The sequence below is a fragment of the Plasmodium vivax genome, chromosome 3 (assembly GCF_000002415.2).
Source record: "Plasmodium vivax chromosome 3, whole genome shotgun sequence".
Taxonomy (NCBI): Eukaryota; Apicomplexa; class Aconoidasida; order Haemosporida; family Plasmodiidae; genus Plasmodium; species Plasmodium vivax.
Window position 1 is genome coordinate 668156 of NC_009908.2, and position 18308 is coordinate 686463.

Sequence of the window (18308 nt, forward strand, 5' to 3'; positions counted from 1 at the left end):
GAAGAGGGAAAGAAGCAATAACTCTCCTTATGCAAAATCGCTGAGCACCTTCTTCCAGCAACTCCTCTTGCAAGTGCTCAAAAATATAAACGTGCAAGGCATGCAGTGCATCGTTTTGGGTGGGCCGGGTTTTTTTAAAAATGACTTTTTCCAATTTGTCTACGAAAAATCGGAGCAGAAGAATGACAGAGACGTCCTCAGTTTGAGGGAGAAGTTCCTCATCGTAAAGACCTCCAGCATCAACAGGAATTCCGTGAACGAAATATTGGGAGACGAACAGGTGAAAAAGAAAATGCTAAACATGAAGGTCGTTTCGCAGGTTGATGCGTTAAATAGATTTTACAAACTGTTTGACAAATGTGAGGAGAAGATTTGCTACGGAGAGGCGGATGTGAAATATGCTGCCTCCTTGCAGGCCATCGAGTCGTTGCTCATTACCGATCGGACCTTTCGCAACTGCGATGTGGTGACTAGGAAGGCCTACGTCGCCATGGTGCGCGAGGTGAAGGGCAGCGGCGGCCGCGTGTTCGTCTTCCCGGACAACCACGCCTCGGGCGAGCAGCTCAACGCCCTCACGGGCATCGCCGCCATCTTGAAGTTCCCCGTCCACCCCGAGGAGGAGGAGCGGCAAAATGAGGAGCGGCAAAATGAGGAGCGGCAAAATGAGGAGCGGCAAAATGAGGAGCGGCAAAATGAGAAGCGGCAAAATGAGAAGCGGCAAAATGAGAAGCGGCAAAATGAGAAGCGGCACGATGAGGGGAAGCGGCACGATGAGGGGAAGCGGCATGACGGGGAGAAGCGGCAAGATGAGGGGCCGCACGGGCAGAATTGATCTGCCGCTCATCGGCGCGCCGCCCCAATGCCTGCTGCAATTTTTTTTCGTCTCCCCAACCCGCGCACACAGCGTAGCCGTTGGCAGGCGCGTTTTCCCCGCTCGCATAAAAATGGAGAAGCGATGTTTTTTTTTTTTCCCCCCATTTATCTCCCCTTTGTTAATGCCTCCCCCCCAGCTGGGCCCTCAACTTTTTTTTTCTTTTTTTTTTTTTTTTTTTTTTTTTTCCTTTTTCTCCCAAACAGAAACAAAGCAAATTCGCGCGTGCATTTCGGCACAGTGCAGGGAAGTGCTTACCCCTTTCGCAAAAAATGCGGGAAAATTGCGCGAAAAAATTGCGCGGAAAATGCGCCAAACGGGGGAAGGACGACGCGCACCACATGGAAGGCAAAGCGTATCTGCGCGCATCGCCGGTCGGTTTGCTGCACATCTTCACTTCGCCTGATTCGTCTAACTCTTCCCCCCCCGCGAACGGCGCGCAGCACGGCAGGCAGCACGCTAGGCAGCACGGCAGGCAGCACGGCAGGCAGCACGCTAGGCAGCACGGCAGGCAGCACGCTAGGCAGCACGCTAGGCAGCACGCTAGACAGTACGTGAGGCTGCACCTCCGGCAACACGCCAGACAACACAGTTGCAGCGAAATTCCTTGCAGCCACGGCACCACCGGGGGCAGCGCGCCAAGTACGCACCCGCACGTGGACGCAAACGAATAAACGAATAAGCGCTTCTAAGTAAACGCGCCCAAATTGATGCAAACGAGTAAACGCTTCTAAATCTGTGCATGCGTTCGCACGTGAGTTGTAATTCCCCCGCGCGCAGACACAGACGGACAACGAGGTAAACAGCGAGGTGAATGCCGAGGTGAATGTCAAGGTGAATGCCAAGGCAGACGCAGACGGCGCCCACGCAGCGGACTCACCCGTCTTCGCGCACGGGGAAAGGACAAAGCTCCCGGTTTTTTTTCTTAAAAAAAAAAAAAAAAAAAAACACAGCTCTGTAGACCAAAATGAAGCGGAGCATCGCCCTCTTTTTACTTCTCCTCCTCCACGTGGGTGTCCTGCTGGGACCCTCCAACTGTGCGTACCGCCTAAAGAGGGGCGGCGCGAACGTGGGGGGGGGGCAACCTGTGCCCGGGGGAGGGAAACCGGCCGCGGGAAAGAGCGCGGTGTGCCCCATGGCAGGTGCGAAGAAGGGGAGGGGCGACCAAAAGGGCAGCCTCATGGGGAGCAACGCGCTAGAGGAGGACGCGGATGAGAGTGAGGCGGGAGACGACTTAGACGGGGGGGACATGTCGGACGACCTGCAAGGGGAAGAGGCAGCTGACGAGGCGGCCGACGTGGAGGCAGTCGACCGGGAGGCGGCGGACTTGGAAGAGCAGCAGTACAACGAGATGAAGCAGTGGAAGTGGAAAGCATCCCCCAAGATGAAGGCGGTGTGCGGCAGCGCGGGGAAGGCGGCCAAGGGGAGAACCCCCCGGGGTAGCGGCTCCTCCGGTGTGGCAATCCCCCATGGTAGCGGCCCCTCCAATGTGGCAACCCCCCATGGTAGCGGCCCCTCCAATGTGGTGAGCGCGCTGAAGGCCATCGAAAGCCACGACAATGGCGCGGAGGGCAGCAGAAGGGGAAAAGGCGGAAGGGCAACAAACGAAGAAAACGAGTCCTTATACGAAGAGAAGAAGCAAAAGATATTGATGATTCATCTTTTAAAAAGCATTAAGGAACAGCTAGATAGACAGAAGGAAAACTTTAACAGTTTCTTGTCCTTTCTAAGTGAAACCTACGCGAGCTACGAACGCTTTTACGTTTTTAAAAGCGTCAGTGGTGTGCGTGGTGGGGTGGGGGATGAGGTGGAGATTACGGCGCAGTCCTTTTTGAGTCTACAGGAGGAGAGCGCGCCCCCCAGGTGCGGTCAGCAGAGGGGGGGAGAAGTGGGCGAAGCGGGAGAAGCGGACGAGGAGCCGCAGGAACCGCAGGAGGATGAAGAGGGGGAGGAGGCGGAAGAGGGGGGAGAGGCAGAAGAGGGGGAAAAAACGCCAAGTGGAGGCGGACCGCAAAACGGAGGCGGACCGCAAAACGGAGGCGGACCGCAAAACGGAGGCGGACCGCAAAACGGAGACGGACCGCAAAACGGAGACGTACCCCAAAACGGAGGCGTACCGCCAAGTGGAGACGCACCGCCAAACGCAGCCGACCAGGGGAAGGACGCAAAGAAGCCCTCGGGGCAAATAAAACAAATCAAAGGGTTCCTCCACGACATGTTGCAGTCGAGCGAGCTGTCCGCGCAGCAGAAGGAGTACCTGCAGGTGATTCTAAAGATCCTCACCTTAGAAGACGACCTGCTGCAAAAGGAAAAGCTGCAAGTGGAGGTGAACAAAAAGATAATTGACGTCCTCTTGGGAAAGTCAAATGAGCTGAGAAACATAGCAGTGCATCTGAGCAAAGGGGAGGGAGCAGGAGAAGCGGAAGGGAACCAACGAGTGGACTTGGCTCAGAACATCGTCTCTAATTTGCTAAATTTTTCTGTGGAGTTAAAAAACACGGGGAATATAGTGTATAATAATATACAGGGGCAAGGAGAGCTGCTGCAAAGCATAGAAAAGAACCTCAGCAAGGCAGAAAACGAGCTGAAGAATGTGCGTGTGCATACGGAGTATCGGGGGGGCAAGAAGCCGGACGAGCCGCCCAGCGTGGACCCAAGTGGCAACGACGTCGTGGGGATTGGCCATACGGGGGGTGCCGCTACTCCCGCCGCTGCTTTCGCTACTTCCACTCCTCCTCGCCAGGAGGGTGGCGAGTCCGAGTTCCTCCAGTATTGCAATTCTGGGGAGGCGAACACAGATTCCACCTGCCCCTTTGGACCCGCATCTCCCTCCAAGAGGGGGCCTCCTGGCATGGACCCCACCTCAGCGCCCACCAAGGGCACCCACAACAGATTCACCCTGGATGAGACCATGAAGAACCATTTTTTCAACATTTTTGTGAAGGACTCCGTCACGCTGAGGAAGCTCTACCGCCTGCTCTACGACATGTTCTAGGGGGTGGAGAGGCGGTTCGGCAGGTAGCAGCACTGGTCGAGGCGCCGCTGAACTGCTGACCGCCTCCACACCTCCGCTTTTTTAATTTCACCCGCGCGCGCGGACTTAGGACTTGAGTTTTTTTTTTTAGTTTTTACGTCATTTTAGGGGTCCCTTTAGGGGGCCCGTTTAGCAAGTCATTTTGTGCGCCCTTTGGGGGGCCTCTTAGCAAGTCATTTTTGGGGGCCTCTTAGCAAGTCATTTTTGGGGGCCTCTTAGCAAGTCATTTTTGGGGGCCTCTTAACCAGCCCCTTCCTCTCCACAACTTTGCACCACAACACTTCTGCATAACCTGGTGGGCAACGCACTCCGTGGCGAGCCTCCCCCAACGAGGCGACTCAGCTTCTGCACCACTTCACCGCTTAACCATCACCGCTTAACCATCACCGCTTAACCATCACCGCTTAACCATCACCGCTTAACCATCACCGCTTAACCATCACCGCTTAACCATCACCGCTTAACCTTCACCGCTTAACCTTCACCGCCTAACCACCACCGCCTAACCACCACCGCTTAACCTTCACCGCCTAACCACCACCGCTTAACCCGCGCAGCAGCTCGTCCACCTGGGCCTGCAGCGCGCGGATCGTCTCGTCCAGCCGCTTTATCTTCCTCGAGTCGTCATCGCGATCGTCACCGCCGCTAACTCCGCGGCGCTGCGAAACGATGTTGCCGTTGAGCTCCGTGAGGAAGCGGATCTTCTCCTGGAGCTGCGCGCGCTCGTTGTTCTTCGCCCTGATGGACGACTCCGCCTTTCGGAGGAAGCCCTCCATTTCCCTGTTTTGGCTCTCCACCTGGTCAACCGCATCTCGCACGCTCTGCACGTCCCTACTCTCCACGTCGACCCTATTCATGTAGCTGCACTGCAGCTCGATCAGGCTATTGTTATAAACGTTAGACTGGTGGGACAGCAGGGAGTACAGGCTGTATAGCAGCTCGTTCTTCAGCCCGTCGCTCACGTAGGCGTCGTCCGTAAAGATCTCGTAGATTTTGTCACAAATGCGCCCGTCGTGGGTGGGGTGAAGGGGGTGCTCGTCGCCGCAGCAAAGGTCGTATTCGTCCTCCACGAAATCGCCCCTTCCTGGGGGGGCCGCACCTACACAGGGGTGGAAGGCACTACTATAGAACCCCCCGCCGGTCGGACCACTGCCCCCACGCCAGGCACTCGCCAACTCACTCTGGTCATCTTCCACCTTATCCTCAATAAAAGCCTCCCGCATGTAGTTCCACACCTTCTTGGTTTTCAGGTTCAGGCAGTAGTGGTGATTATACCTATTGCTGTGCATCTTGGCGTGGCTCTTCTGGTACCTGCCGCAGCCGATGTTCGCGCAGGTGAGGCACAGCCACACATCGTCCACGTTGCTGCAGTGCCTGCACTTGAGGCTGCCCACAAGGCGGCCCAGCCTGCCCGGGCCGTCTCGCGCGCAATTGTCTATCGAGTGCGTCACACCCGTCTGCTTCCCCGTCTGCTTCCCCTCCTGCGCCCCTCCGAGCGCTCCCCCCCCCAGCAGCCTCGACACCGAGTCGTAGAGAAAAATCAGCGAGCAGACGTTGCAAGAGAGGTTTAGGTAACCGCGCAGCTTGCTGGCCTTCCCCCTTTTCCGCTCGCTCCATTTTTTGCTCCTCGTCAGTGTGAAGCAGATCTCCTCGCACAGCAGCTCCATGCAAAGCGGGCACGTAGAAATGCACGTGTTCCCATCGGTGATTACACTCTTTTGGAAGCTCTCAAAGTGGTTTATATCGAATGGGTTGCTTCCACTAGAGGAGGGGAGCTGATTCCCCCCCCCGTGTGTCTCCTTCGACCCCTTCTTGAGCTCACTAACCTTCCCCTCGCTTCGCCGAAGAGACTCCTCCACTTGGGGCAACGCCTCCGCTTCCACCGGACGAGTCCCCACCTCTCCATCCACAATGTAGTACACTAGGCTGACAAACGCACAGTAGACATACCAATCGGGGTACCCCTTCTCTCCCTGCACGTCCACCACGTTGTGCCATTCGACTTGATGACTCTCCACCAAGTGGTCCAGCCCTGTGCAGTGATACTCACTGTAAAACATGTCTGCGTAAATTTGGGTTTTAAAAAATATAAGCACCGAATAGCTTTTCATTTTTTTTTTTTTTTTTAGCCTCCTCTTCACCACGCTGTGGATTCTTTGGTACACGGCCGTTTGTTCTACTCCCGGGGTGGAGGGGCATTCACCATGCGGGTTGTCCTCGCTACGCCGGTTGCATTCACTACGACGGTTGCCTTCACTATGCCGGTTGCATTCACTACGCCGGTTGCCTTCACTATGCCGGTTGCATTCACTACGCCGGTTGCCCTCGTCCGATTGCTCCCCCGGGGGACTCTCCACTTTTGCTGCCCCCCCCGGGGGGCTCTCCTCTTCATCCAAAAAGCAGATGTTACCTCGCACATGGAAGACCTTAACCTGCACGATGAAGTCCGCGTAGGCACTGATCAAGCGGTAGAGGCGGTCGAAGGGGAAGTGCGTCGGGAGGGAGAGGATAAACAGCATGTGGGATCGGTGCAGGGGGAGGTTCACTCTCCTGCTTTTGTCATCTTCGTGCGGCTGAGCATCCTTCTGGTTAGTTCCTTCCTTTGGCCATTTCGCTGAGGCGCCTCTTTCCCGTTTGTCTCCCCCCTTTTTGCTATTCGTTTGATTCTTCCGTGTATCTTCACTCTCCGCTTCGGCGGCTTCGGCGGTTTCGGCGGCTTCGGCGGTTTCGGCGGTTTCGGCGGCTTCGGCGGTTTCGGCGGTTTCGGCGGCTTCGGCGGTTTCGGCGGTTTCGGCGGTTTCTGCAGCTTCGGCGGCTTCCACAACTTCCACAGCTTCAGCATCTTCCGCGCCCCCCCCCGACGCTGCAACGGACGTCGCTCCTCCATCACCGTTGTCCTCCTCCTCTATTAAGTACAAGTCGAAATTCTTCTCATCATTTACGTAGAGCTGCAGAAAGGAGGACGTATAATGCTGCACCTTTGGGCCGCCCCCCCCCTCCTGCGAGGGCTTCTGCTTGAGGAGAGCCCTCTCGTCGTTCACGTTGTTCTGTGTCGCTGTATCATCATTCGTGTCCCCCTTCTTCTCCCCGGCCGGGGGATCCCCATGCTTGGAGATTTTGTTTCCATTTCGGTCGTACACATTTTCGAACAGGGTTAGATGGCTGTTAACATGGCTGCAGTGCTCTTGTGTGTAAACGATTAGGTGAAACATTATCTCCTTTTATGGGCAACTCATTTGGGGGGAGGGAAATGTAAAGATGAGCCTTTACATTTACACATGCATGCCCCGATGGACGGCATCACTTTTCCCCACTGATTTGCCTGAACGGGTCAGCAAAAAAATTGCACATTTGAGTGGTGCGCAAAATGGCACACTTCAGCGCGCATAAGCAAAATGATGCATTCGCGTTGTCCTTGCTTTGCTCTCCTAAGGAGGAGTGTAAACACTGCCCCGTTGTTCAACTTTGCAAGCGGTCTTACATATCATAGGCGATGCTTGTATTATGGTTGGCATAAGCTACCCCCTTCGCGCAGCAGGTAGCCAAAATGGAAAAAAAAAACAAAAAAAAAAAAAAAAAAAAATCTTCAAAGTTGTATGAACGAGTCAGAATTTTTACATTCACATGTAGGAGGTCAAAAAGGAGAAGAAAAAAGGAAGGGTCGTTGTTTACCCCTCCCGTGGGAGATAAAAACCTCCCATTTTAAGAAGCGATATGAAGACTGCTGTAATTTTCTCTGTACAACTTCGCCTATTTTTTTCTTCTTTTTCTCCCTTGTGGGGTGGTGGTCAAGGCGAGTTTCCGCTAAATCGGAGCAGCCCTATTTGCAAACCTGTTCAGTTAGCAAAGCGTTGTTTTGTTGCTCCCTTTGTTGTTACTTTTGCTGGCATTTTTGTGGGCATTTTTTTTCTTTCCTTTTTAGGGCACTCCCCCCTCCACCAGTTGGTCGACCCAACGGGTGGGTGCGGCGTGGCGAAGAAGCACAGCAAAAGGGAGCCGCCAACACATGGGCGTTCCTCCAGCGGATGAGCGGCGAGTGAGCGGCGGATGAGGAGCGAACGAACGAATGAGTGCTATTTTATGACCCCACCTTGTGTATGCACAAGCTGCGCAGTGAGATTCACACTGAATTGCGTTCAAGGGAGAAGTTTCTTTTTTTTTTTTTTGTTTTCTGTTTCCTCCTTTTCCCCCCCGGATCTGACTCCAATTTTGACCGAACGCCTTACAAATTGCGCATGTATGAAGCATCGCTTCGAACCTTTGCGAATGCGCAGTGCAGCGGCATTTCGTATGTATAACTGTACGTTTGTGCAAACGTTCTTACGTGTAGCAACGCTAGTGGTGCTTTTGTCAACTGCTTTGTGTTTTCTCCTCAAGTGATCTACTCTTAGGTTCTCCTCTGCAGGGTGAAGCGACCACTGCTAGGCTATACATGCATCCCTGCCTCCTCGTTCGAAGGGGCGCACTTCTACCCAGGGCGAAGAGGGCCACTCGAGACGAGCCCGGTCGGTAGTTCCGAAGGCGGCAGCGTCCACAGGGGGGAGAAGCGGCACTTGGCGAGGTTAAGCGGAGTATAGCTTAGTGTAGCTCAGTTTAGCTAAATTTTGTGGCTTTTTTTTTTTTTTTTTTTTCCCTTTGAACATGGCACCAAAGAAGAAGGAGGAGGAGCAGAAGGTCCTGCTCGGAAGGTAACTCTCATTTGGAAAAGCGCGCCGGTGCAGAGGAGCACCATGCGCACAGTGTCGCCGCGTGGCCGTAACAAGTGCACACGTGATTCGCCCGTCTTCCGTAGGCCCAAGAATACCCTCAAGATGGGATTAGTCGGCTTGCCCAACGTCGGTAGGGACTGCTCGCGGTAGCAGCAGTGGGCGCACCCGCGTCGGTGTGACTCCCCCCAGCTGCTGCCTCGCACGCTGCCTCGCACGCTGCCCCACACGTCGCACCTCACCACTTCGCTTCGCTTCACCGCTTCGCTTCGCCGCTTCACCTCACCGCTTCACCTCACCGCTTCACCTCACCGCTTCACCTCACCGCTTCACCTCACCGCTTCACCTCACCGCAGGCAAATCGACCACGTTCAACGTGCTGACGAAGCTGAACATCCCCGCGGAGAACTACCCCTTCTGCACCATCGAGCCGCACGAAGCCAAGGTGACGGTGGAGGACGAGCGCTTCGACTGGCTAGTGAGTCACTTCAAGCCCAAGAGCAACGTGCACGCCTACCTCTCCATTTTCGACATTGCGGGGCTGGTCAAAAACGCACACCTGGGGGAGGGCCTCGGCAACAACTTCCTCTCGAACATAGCGGCAGTGGATGGGATATACCACGTCGTGCGTGCATTTGAAAATGAAGACATCATCCACACGGAGGGGAACATAAATCCAGTGAGGGATATGGAGATAATAAATTCCGAGCTGATTTACAAGGACATCACTCACTGCGAAAAAAATCTGGAAGAAGTCACCAAGGTGTTAAATAGGAACAAAAAAGATAAAATAAAACAAAACGAACATGACGTGTTAACAGTAGTGCTAAACTTTCTGAAGGAACATAAATGGATTAAGGATGGCAATTGGAAAGCTTCCGAAATTGAGGTAATCAACGAATTTAATTTTTTGACCGCCAAACCGGTGGTTTATTTGGTCAACATGAGTGAAGCGGATTTCATTCGCCAGAAGAATAAACACTTGGCCAAAATATACAATTGGGTACAGGAGAAAAACAAGGGGACGATTATCCCCTACTGTGCGGACATGGAGCTGAAGTTGCTGTCCATGAGCGAAGAGGAGAAAAACGCATATTTTAAAGAGAATAATGTAAAGCAGAGCATGTTAAGTAAAATTATAAAAACTGGCTACTATGAAATTAACTTGATTCATTTTTTTACGTGTGGGCCGGATGAAGTCAAATGCTGGACGATACGGAAGGGGACGAAGGCGCCGCAGGCCGCGGGCGTCATTCACACCGACTTTGAGAAGGGCTTCATTTGCGCGGAGGTGTACAAGTACGCGGACTTGGTGGAGTTCAAGTCGGAGGGCGAGGTCAAGGCCAACGGCAAGTACCTGCAGAAGGGCAAGGACTACGTCGTGGAGGACGGCGACATCGTCTTCTTCAAGTTCAACGTGTCATCCTCGGGGAAGAAGTGAAGCAGTGAAGCAGCGGTTTAGCGAAGGAGCGAAGAAGCGGCGTAGTGAAGGAGCGAAGAAGCGGCGTAGTGAAGGAGCGAAGAAGCGGCGTAGTGAAGGAGCGAAGAAGCGGCGTAACGAAGTAGCGTCGCAGCAGCTACTGTACCGGTTGTAACGCCGCCTCCGCGGCTGTCTCCCCCCTACCAATCGAGTGGTGCAACCCTTCGAAATAAAATCACCTGACCGGCAATAATTTTACGCACTTTCTCGAACCATTTACCCCGAATTTTAAAAATCGCCTGACCAGGCAATACTTTTTTGCACACTTTTGCGGACTTTTTTTTTTTTTTTAAAAAATTATCAGTTTGGCTAGCTGGTGGCCAGCTGGCACATTACAAAAAAGATAATTTGACAAATAGGCGGCATGGCTGTGGAGCGATCCAACATTTAGAACTCCACTTGAGTCCCATTTTGTTGCCCATTGGGGTCGCTCGAAATGTTGCATAACTCCACAGCCATATGCCGTTCTTAGGCACCCCCCCCCTCAGTGGATGTACTTAAAGAGGAACTTCTTGTGGAAGGCCGTGCGCACAGTGTCGTTGATGAAGGTGCTCCTTTTCTCCTTCTTCTCGCAGGTGTTTCGGAAGATGGCCTCCTCCGTCCACTTTCGCTTCCTGCTCGCGCCCTCGCCCTCGCCCTCGCCCTCCTCATTGTCGCTGTTATTATCCTCCAGATTTATGAGCGGGTTGTTGGTGAGCACATTGTTCTTTTTGCTTTGCAGGCGTTCCTGCGCCAGCTTCTCCTGTCGCTCCTTTTCCATTTTCTCTCGCTTTAGGTTTTCCAGCTCCCTCAGGAGTTCCTTCTCCTCCTCGTCCTCCGACTGGTTAGCGGAGGAGTCATCAGAAGCATCATCAGAGGAGTGACCAGCGGAATCGCCAGCGGAATTATCCGACTGATCGTCAGACGAACCATCTGAAATGCCGCCTGGCCGACAACCCTCCTCTTGGCTGCCTTCCTCCGAGTCTTTCTTCGATTTACCCTTCCGCTTGGCCTTCCCCCCCCCCTTGCGCCTGCGAGACTTCCACTCCTCCTCCACCTCGTCATCCTCATCCTCCGGAAACGGGTTGGTGTAGTCATGGTTGGTGAGCTTCTTTATATTCTCGATGGCCAGCAGCCTGTGGCTGTTATCCTTCTCGGCGGCTTCGCCTTCGAGCTGAATGAGGTTGTTCCTGATCACTTCCTTATCCTCCACGTAGTCGCTCAGGTCCCTGGTCTTCATTTTGGTGTGCCCCGGCAGGTCCCTGCTGCAGACCTTGGCCGTTTGGCTCACCTTGCGGTTGCCACCTGCGGGGAAGAAGCAAATGGGGAAGAAGCATATGAAACGAAGTTGGAGGGTTCGCTTCTTAGCCCATGCTGTGATACGCCTCCGCGAGTGTGCGCACCACCGCGGTGTTGGCCTACCCTGGTTTTCCCCCCCGATGGCGTTGTACCACGTGGGTCTGTGTGCGGTCGTCATTTTGGCTCCTGCGGTTGGGGGTGGTCGTCAGGCTGCAGATGACGGGAGTACTTAGCCCCGCGCTACGTGAGTGCGTATGCTTCTACGTCTGCCTGTGCCGGGGAAGGCCCCACGCGGAAAGCTGGTTGCCTTGCCTTGGCCGCGCTTCGCCCTTCGCTAACACGTTCCGCGCGGGGCAGCAGAGAGGGAGCCCTTCCTCCGGGTCATAGCATAACGAACGGATGTATTCCCCCGGGCACAGCGGCAATGTTGGGAGCAGAAGGAACGTGAATGCCAATGCGAAGGCGAAGGCGAAGGCGGATTGATCATTGCTTGATCGTCCGTTAATCGTCGGTTGATCGTCGGTATGGCTCCTCCCTCGGGACGGTCTCTCACCGCGAAGGCGATGCGCCAAACTGTCCTCTCCCCGCTAACCAGTTGGCCATCCGCCTCACTGGCAAAGTAAGCGCGTGGGGGGTAAATGCATACGTACTGTACCAGCGTGGAGGTACTTTTTTATTTTTTTTATTTTTTATTTTTTTGCGGAAAAAACTTCCCCGTTCGCGAAGAGCGACGCGGCTGCGGAGTTTGTAAAAAGGGGGAAACGCTTAGCAGGAGTTGCCAACAATTAGAAAAAAAAAAAAAAAAAAATAAATAAATAAATAAATAAATAAAATAAAACAAACATAGCAAAGCAAAGCAAACGAGGCAATCGAAGTTGACGAAGCTAACGAAACAAACGACACAGGGGCAGCATCACATGCCCGTTTCAAATGATACCGGGGAGGGGCGCCCCAGGCAGCTGCTCGGCATGGCGGCCTGCCAAATGGCAAAAATGAGGCGGCGCCCCCCTCCCCGTCTGACCAATGTACAGAAGAGACGTGTGCTTTGTCGGCCGCCCCTCCTCCATCTATTCACTTCTCCTCTCTTCCGATTAAACCGCCGCTCCCACTCCTGCCGCCCGCTCGGCCGCTCTATCCTTGGCGCTCTTGCGCAAATGCTTGGGCACGTTCGAGTTTAAAAAGGAGTTACTTTTATTTTTATTTTTTTTTTTCCTGCTTTTCTTTTTCTTCTTCCCTGCAGGGGGTGCTGTCGTCCTCTCCTGGGGAGCTCCCCCACTTGCGCGCGTGCGTCCCCCGCTGGCCTCATCGGGAGAGGAACCGTCTGATGAGTCCCCCACCTGGTGTTTGCCCTGCATGGCATTGCCCCGGGGGTGTTTATTGCTCGACGGACGGCGATGCCCGTCACCTCCTGCTTCTCCCCCTCCACCGCCAGCACCATTGCCGCGGTGAGTGGCTCCCTGGCGAGTGGCCCCCTGCCCGTGCGCCGGGCTGGACGCGAAGGGGCTAACCCTGCCGAGTTGGCCCTCCCCAAAGGTGATGGTGTCCGGGGGCAGCTTATCGAGGAGGGACCTGACTTCATTTTCGCGCACCTGCTTCTTCGTCTCGTAGGGGTTATTAACATAAGTGTCTATATTGGCTAGTCCTGCCCCTGGAATGAGGAGCGACTTGATGGAGTGGCGTGCACCCACGCAGCATATATCCTCAAACGGTTGAAAGGATAGGGAGTTGATTCTATCCCCGTGCATGTTGTGTGTGAGGTACAGTTGCGATTTGGTAAAGAAATTTGCGTAAGTCCTAAAGTGGCTGTTTATGGCCATTGCAACAAGCCCTGTGGTGCTAATCTCCATTTGGTTGATGACATTATGGGATCGCGCATCTTCCATTAATTGCAATTTCCGCATGTCCCACAGTTTGTAGGTACAGTCAACAGAGGAAGTGATGAGGTAGTTCTTATGAATGGCCACAGCCGAAATGGGAGTGGCATGGCAGTACAGGTCGCACACTGGTTTGTCTATATTTGGGGTCCATACAGTTACATGCCCGTTTTGATGGCCCAAGTAGATTGTTGCATCCTGCTTGTTCTGCTTCATCACTTTGCAGGGACCCCTTTTCGTTCTCTTCCTCGTAATGATGCTCCCCATTGATATGTCTTGATAGACCAGCTCTCCAAACTCTCCAATGGACGTTAATAAGAAATGAAACGGGAGGAATTCCAGTTGGTAGGTGTAGGGGATATCCTTTATGCAGTTGATTTCCATCCCTGTATTATCGTAAATATAGGTGTATTTCTTCTGCCCCACTGCAAACAGCTTGTGGTTGTGCAGGATGGTGCTGCATCTGACAGATTCTTCCACTTCTAATTCGCAGAGGGGTTCTAAGTTGTGTGTATCTACCAGAGTGATGTGCCCCTTTTCGCCCGTCGCGAGGAGGTACTTTCCATTCCTCGAGTAGCTGCAGCGGTAGGGACCCAGGTTCAGTCTCAGGTCCAGCACCTTCTTTTTGGTGCCCACGTCCGCGCGGGCGTACAGCTCCTTCTGCGTCAGCAGGGGGCGTCCTGAAAGGGTGTCAGCAGTGGGGTATTCCCCCTCGGTGAGCGGCCCACCTGGAGGGGATTCCGCCAATACCGCTGATCCCGCCGATGCCGCTAACGCCGCTAACCCGGGGGTCGGCCGAATGAACCCCTCCTCCACCGGCTTAAACCTCCTATTCGCCAGCAGCTTCTTGGAGGACAGGATGGCCAGCCGGACGTCCCTGCTCAGCTTCTGCTTTATCTTTTTATTTTTTATTTTTTTCGTTTTCGGTAAATTCCGGGGCAGCTCGTTTGCGCCCACCGGCAGGTAGTCGATTCGCTTCCTCTGCAGGACCTCCTCTCGGACCTTCTTCTTCAGCCTGCCCAGCAGTTTGCGGTTGGCCGCTTTACCGATTGCCCCCTCCACGTCGACGGCTATGCGCTCCTCTTCCACCGCCTGGGGCGTCACCTCGCGCAGGACGAGCAGCCCCTCGCCGCCCGGCGCGCCGGCAGCCATGCTCACGGGGGGACAGATGTAAACAGGATGCAAATGGGTAGAAGTAAGGGAGTGAGTAGAAGCACGGAGTGAGTAGAAGCACAGAGTGCGTATCGCCCGCTGGGCGCTGCAGGGCGGTTGCGGGGGAGATGCGCCACGCCAAACAGGGCGCCGCTGGCCAACCCGATGAGCAACCCGAAGGGGGGTTCAATCCCAGGGGAGGGGCCTCACAACTGGGAGCTCCACCCAAGGGGGGAACGCAAGTTGGAGAGATGGGCCACTCTACGCGTTATGAGAGAGCGCGTGCTGGTTGGGGCGTGGCCCTCGTTGACGCGCCACCAGTCACGTCGCCGTGTCGTCCGTACATATGTTAGTTGAGCCACCCGTCACTCGGTCGTGCTATCCTTCATTCTGCTTGTTCGGTCGGTGGTTCTGTTTGTGCTCTTCCTTTTCGTTATCCCCTTCTTTATATTTCCCTTTTTATTGTTTCCCTTTTTTTTGCTTCCCTTTTTTTTGCTTCCCTTTTTTTTGCTTCCTTTTTTTTTTTTTTTTTTTTTTCCATTTCCGCGGCGCCACCCCGAGTAGCGCTCTTTTGCATACAGATGGGCCGCTACTCCGCGCTGCAAAAAAAAAAAAAAAAAAAAGGAAGCAAAAAAAAGGGAAGCAAAAAAAAGGGAAGCAAAAAAAAGGGAAGCAAAAAAAAGGGAAGCAAAAAAAAGGGAAACAATAAAAAGGGAAACAATAAAAAGGGAAACAATAAAAAGGGAAATATAAAGAAGGGGATAACGAAAAGGAAAACTTTTTTTTAAGAGTGGAACTCCTGCGGAAGAGGCCCAGAGTCAGTCACCCTCAGCAAAGAAGCACATCACCAAGGGACGGCGGCCCAACTGCAGCGGCAACCCGATTGGGCAGCTCAGCGGAGAGAAACCTGTTCGCCTGAAGAAGAACGCACGAGCGAGCACCCCATCAGCGGTGTTTCCAGATTGACCAGCCCCTCCCTCCCCGAAGACGAACCGAAGGCAGCATGTCGAAGGCCGTTTACGCGAAGATCTGGATGAGCACGAGGTTCTTTAACCTCCGAAGGAGATACGGCTGCATCCAAGTTTGGTAAGCAGCGCGCAGGGCGAGGCGCTCTCACCGGAATGAGGCGGTCCCACCACGATGGGTCAGCTTCACCGCGATGCGTCCGCTTCTTCATGATGCTTCTGCTCCCTCATGATGCTTCTCCCCCCCCGCAGCGGACGCCTGAGCCCCTGGCTGTGTGTCTGGTCCTTCTACTGCGTCTCGCTCGTCTTCCCAGCCCTAAGCAACGAAAACAAGAAGATGTTAACCTTCGGGCTTTGGAAGGAGAATGACGTCGGCTACAACAAGTGCGCGCCCCCCCCGTACGAGTGAGGTGGGGCGGTAAAGAGATGAAGCGGCAAAGAGGTATAGGGAAGAGGATGGAGAGAAGAGCGGTGCTCAGAAGAGTGACTGTGCGTTCTGGGGAGGAAGACGAAACGGAAAGGTCTGCCACTCCTGGTGGAGGCTTCCCCCCTGTTCGTTTGTCATCGTAACCAAAGGGGAGTATAGCCGTTGTGTATTCCCACCCAATGGGGAGGTGCATTCCCCCACGTGTGTGTGCACCGGCATGACTCCCCCGCCGCGGCACTCGTTTTATATTAACACACGGTGACCCGAGTGCAATGCATTCTCCTTTTCACCCCAACGAAATGCCTTCTCCTTTTTTTTGTGTACTTGTGTTAATCGCGTTGGGATACGCAGTCTAGTGAGAGCCCCTCCTCAACATGTTGCATTGACCAACCCAATTAACACAAACTGGGGAAGCAGACTAAGCGGGAACAACAGCGGAATGCTCAATGGGTCTTTAAAAAAAAAAAAAAAAAAAAGGACAGCGAAATCGCGCGGGGGGCTACCTGACCGCGTTCAGCAGCGAATAGCTGCGTCTGACGGGAAAAAGAAAAAAAAAAAAAAAAAAAAAGCAACAATGCAGCGATGTAGCAGTGTAACAATGCAACGATGCAACAACGGAACAATGGAACAACGGAACAACGGAACAACGGAACATTGCTTAGTTTGTTTTCCTGAAGCTCTCACGTGGCTGACCTCTCTCTGCGGGGCGAAGCGCAACTGACCAAAGAGGAAGTTGCGCCGTCATCCTTTGCCGCGCATCGCAGCAACGTAGGAACGCCGCTCTGTCGCTCTGTCGCTCCTTCGCCGCTTCACTCCCCCAATGAAGTGCGCCCTTTGGCTCGTGGCCCTGCTGTGCCCGGTGGGGTGGGGCGGAGCGGCGGTCGGCGAGGTTAGCGTGGTCGGCGGCGCGTCTAACGGTGCCGCGAACAGTGCCGCGAACAACGCGGCTGGCGACACCCCTAACAGTGCCGCTAACGCGGCGAACTACGTAGCTGGGGAGGAGCTCCTACACTTCGCGAACCCGGACGAGCTGTATGACCTCCTGGCAGAGGAGGTGGAGCAGGTCGAGCGGAGCACTGCAGGTGGGAGTCTCCCCGTGGGGACCACTCAACAGGGAGGCCCCCTCGAGGGAAGCCCCAAGCTGAAGCGGCGGAGGGGGAAGACACCAAAGGGGTTGCTCAAACTGGGCCGAGTGAAAAGAGAAACCTTTCTGAAGCTTTACGAGTCGGCGATGAGCCACTTCGACGTGGACGGCTACGGCGCCTTCATGCAGGAGGTGATTGCTCGCAGGAGGGGGAGCGACGAACCAGGGGGAGGGAAGCGGTGGAGAGGAACTACCAGGAGGTCCCGCCCTCACTGCGATCGGGGGGTTAGCAGCGCAGTTAGCAGCGGCGTTAGCAGCGGAGTAAGTGGCCATAAAGCTCTCGCGACTAGAGTGGAATACCCCGGGGGGGCGATCCGGTCGGCGTATGGAAACAACCTGAGCAAGTGGATGAAGGAGTCCCTGGAAGACGTAGAATCGCCTGCATCTATAAAAGAACCCGGGCTAGCCAATATGTTGATGCAGAGCCTGACCATGGTGAAGGGCTTAATCCAGTCAGTAGCAAGTGCAGTGGTAGATATAGTACCTCCCCTTATCCCCCCACCTGTATGGATCAACAGACCCCTCCCTTGTCTGCCAATGGTTACAGGAAAAAATTGCTTAGGGTCTATCCTCTACCCTATAACAGCTGCGGAGTTCGTTACATCTGACATAACGGATTCTATAATGAATGGAATCATTTCTAGCTTCCCGTCTAAGTATGCTTCAAAAGTGGGGAAAACGTCAGATGCACAGTATAGGCTATGTGCCATGGCCTACCTGGGCATGTATTGTGCTTCTATCTTTCCCATCTGTTGGATGCCCATCGGATTGAAAGTTGCAGAAACCATGTCTGTTTGCTTTCCCCAGTGTTTAGCTACCCTTATCGCTTGCCCCGGGTTCTGGATTGATGACATAGAAGGACCTTGCAGCAATGCATCTGTGCCTCCCTTCTGCTCCTTTTCCGTTTTTGTTAATCAGAAGATTGTTCCTCCCCAGTTGACTTCCTACGATGAGTCGCATGATTATCCTGCCACGTGTCCTACGAGCGATGATGCGTATGACTCCTTGGAAGGGTTGCACCAACCGGAGGGTGGGGCACACATGGAGAGCGTTTACAGCAAGGAGAGGGAATCCTACTCGAATGTAACTCTCCCCGTGTTCCCCGATTTGGTTGCCAGGGTTTACCCTGATGAAGGACCCACTGGGGAAGAGCTACCCTCCTGCAAGTGTCTACAGATGGGCTCCCTTTGCAGGAGGCACTTTGCCATTCCCGTGCTCGGGAGGCGCCACCCCGTTTTCTCCCCCGCGCACGAGGAACCGGTGGAGCTTTCCCCCCGCCAGAGCCGCTGCTGCAGGCTCTGCAGGCCCATTTGGCGCGCCCTCTCCCCGCGGTAGGCGGTTCAGCGGTCTAGCGATGTGGAGCGGTTGGCGGCCGCT

The 18308-nt window shown here is 54.2% G+C and overlaps 7 protein-coding genes across 7 annotated transcripts; 4 read left to right on the forward strand and 3 right to left on the reverse strand.

Moving 5' to 3' along the window:
• Positions 1-2006: 2006 nt before the first annotated feature.
• On the forward strand, positions 2007-3866 carry PVX_096245 (hypothetical protein, conserved; the record flags this gene model as incomplete). Its single annotated transcript, XM_001612753.1, has 1 exon — positions 2007-3866. One exon carries the CDS (start codon positions 2007-2009, stop codon positions 3864-3866), a length of 1860 nt encoding a protein of 619 aa, XP_001612803.1.
• A 569-nt stretch (positions 3867-4435) lies between these two features.
• Positions 4436-7117, reverse strand: PVX_096240 (hypothetical protein, conserved; the record flags this gene model as incomplete). The annotated part of the gene is made up of 1 exon (XM_001612752.1): positions 4436-7117. One exon carries the CDS (start codon positions 7115-7117, stop codon positions 4436-4438), a length of 2682 nt encoding a protein of 893 aa, XP_001612802.1.
• Positions 7118-8546: 1429 nt separating this feature from the next.
• On the forward strand, positions 8547-11088 carry PVX_096235 (GTP-binding protein, putative; the record flags this gene model as incomplete). Its single annotated transcript, XM_001612751.1, has 3 exons — positions 8547-8593; positions 8698-8744; positions 8968-11088. The coding sequence occupies 3 exons, from the start codon at positions 8547-8549 to the stop codon at positions 10050-10052; spliced, it is 1179 nt and encodes a 392-aa protein (XP_001612801.1). The 3' UTR covers positions 10053-11088.
• On the reverse strand, positions 10576-11547 carry PVX_096230 (hypothetical protein, conserved; the record flags this gene model as incomplete). The annotated part of the gene is made up of 2 exons (XM_001612750.1): positions 10576-11375; positions 11493-11547. 2 exons carry the CDS (start codon positions 11545-11547, stop codon positions 10576-10578), a joined length of 855 nt encoding a protein of 284 aa, XP_001612800.1.
• A 913-nt stretch (positions 11548-12460) lies between these two features.
• PVX_096225 (hypothetical protein, conserved) lies at positions 12461-14906 on the reverse strand (the record flags this gene model as incomplete). The annotated part of the gene is made up of 1 exon (XM_001612749.1): positions 12461-14906. The coding sequence occupies exon 1, from the start codon at positions 14393-14395 to the stop codon at positions 12461-12463; it is 1935 nt and encodes a 644-aa protein (XP_001612799.1). The 5' UTR covers positions 14396-14906.
• A 156-nt stretch (positions 14907-15062) lies between these two features.
• Positions 15063-16211, forward strand: PVX_096220 (hypothetical protein, conserved). Its single transcript, XM_001612748.1, has 2 exons — positions 15063-15481; positions 15613-16211. The coding sequence occupies exons 1-2, from the start codon at positions 15399-15401 to the stop codon at positions 15767-15769; spliced, it is 240 nt and encodes a 79-aa protein (XP_001612798.1). The 5' UTR covers positions 15063-15398; the 3' UTR covers positions 15770-16211.
• Positions 16212-16607: 396 nt separating this feature from the next.
• PVX_096215 (hypothetical protein, conserved) lies at positions 16608-18266 on the forward strand (the record flags this gene model as incomplete). Its single annotated transcript, XM_001612747.1, has 1 exon — positions 16608-18266. The coding sequence occupies one exon, from the start codon at positions 16608-16610 to the stop codon at positions 18264-18266; it is 1659 nt and encodes a 552-aa protein (XP_001612797.1).
• Positions 18267-18308: the final 42 nt, after the last annotated feature.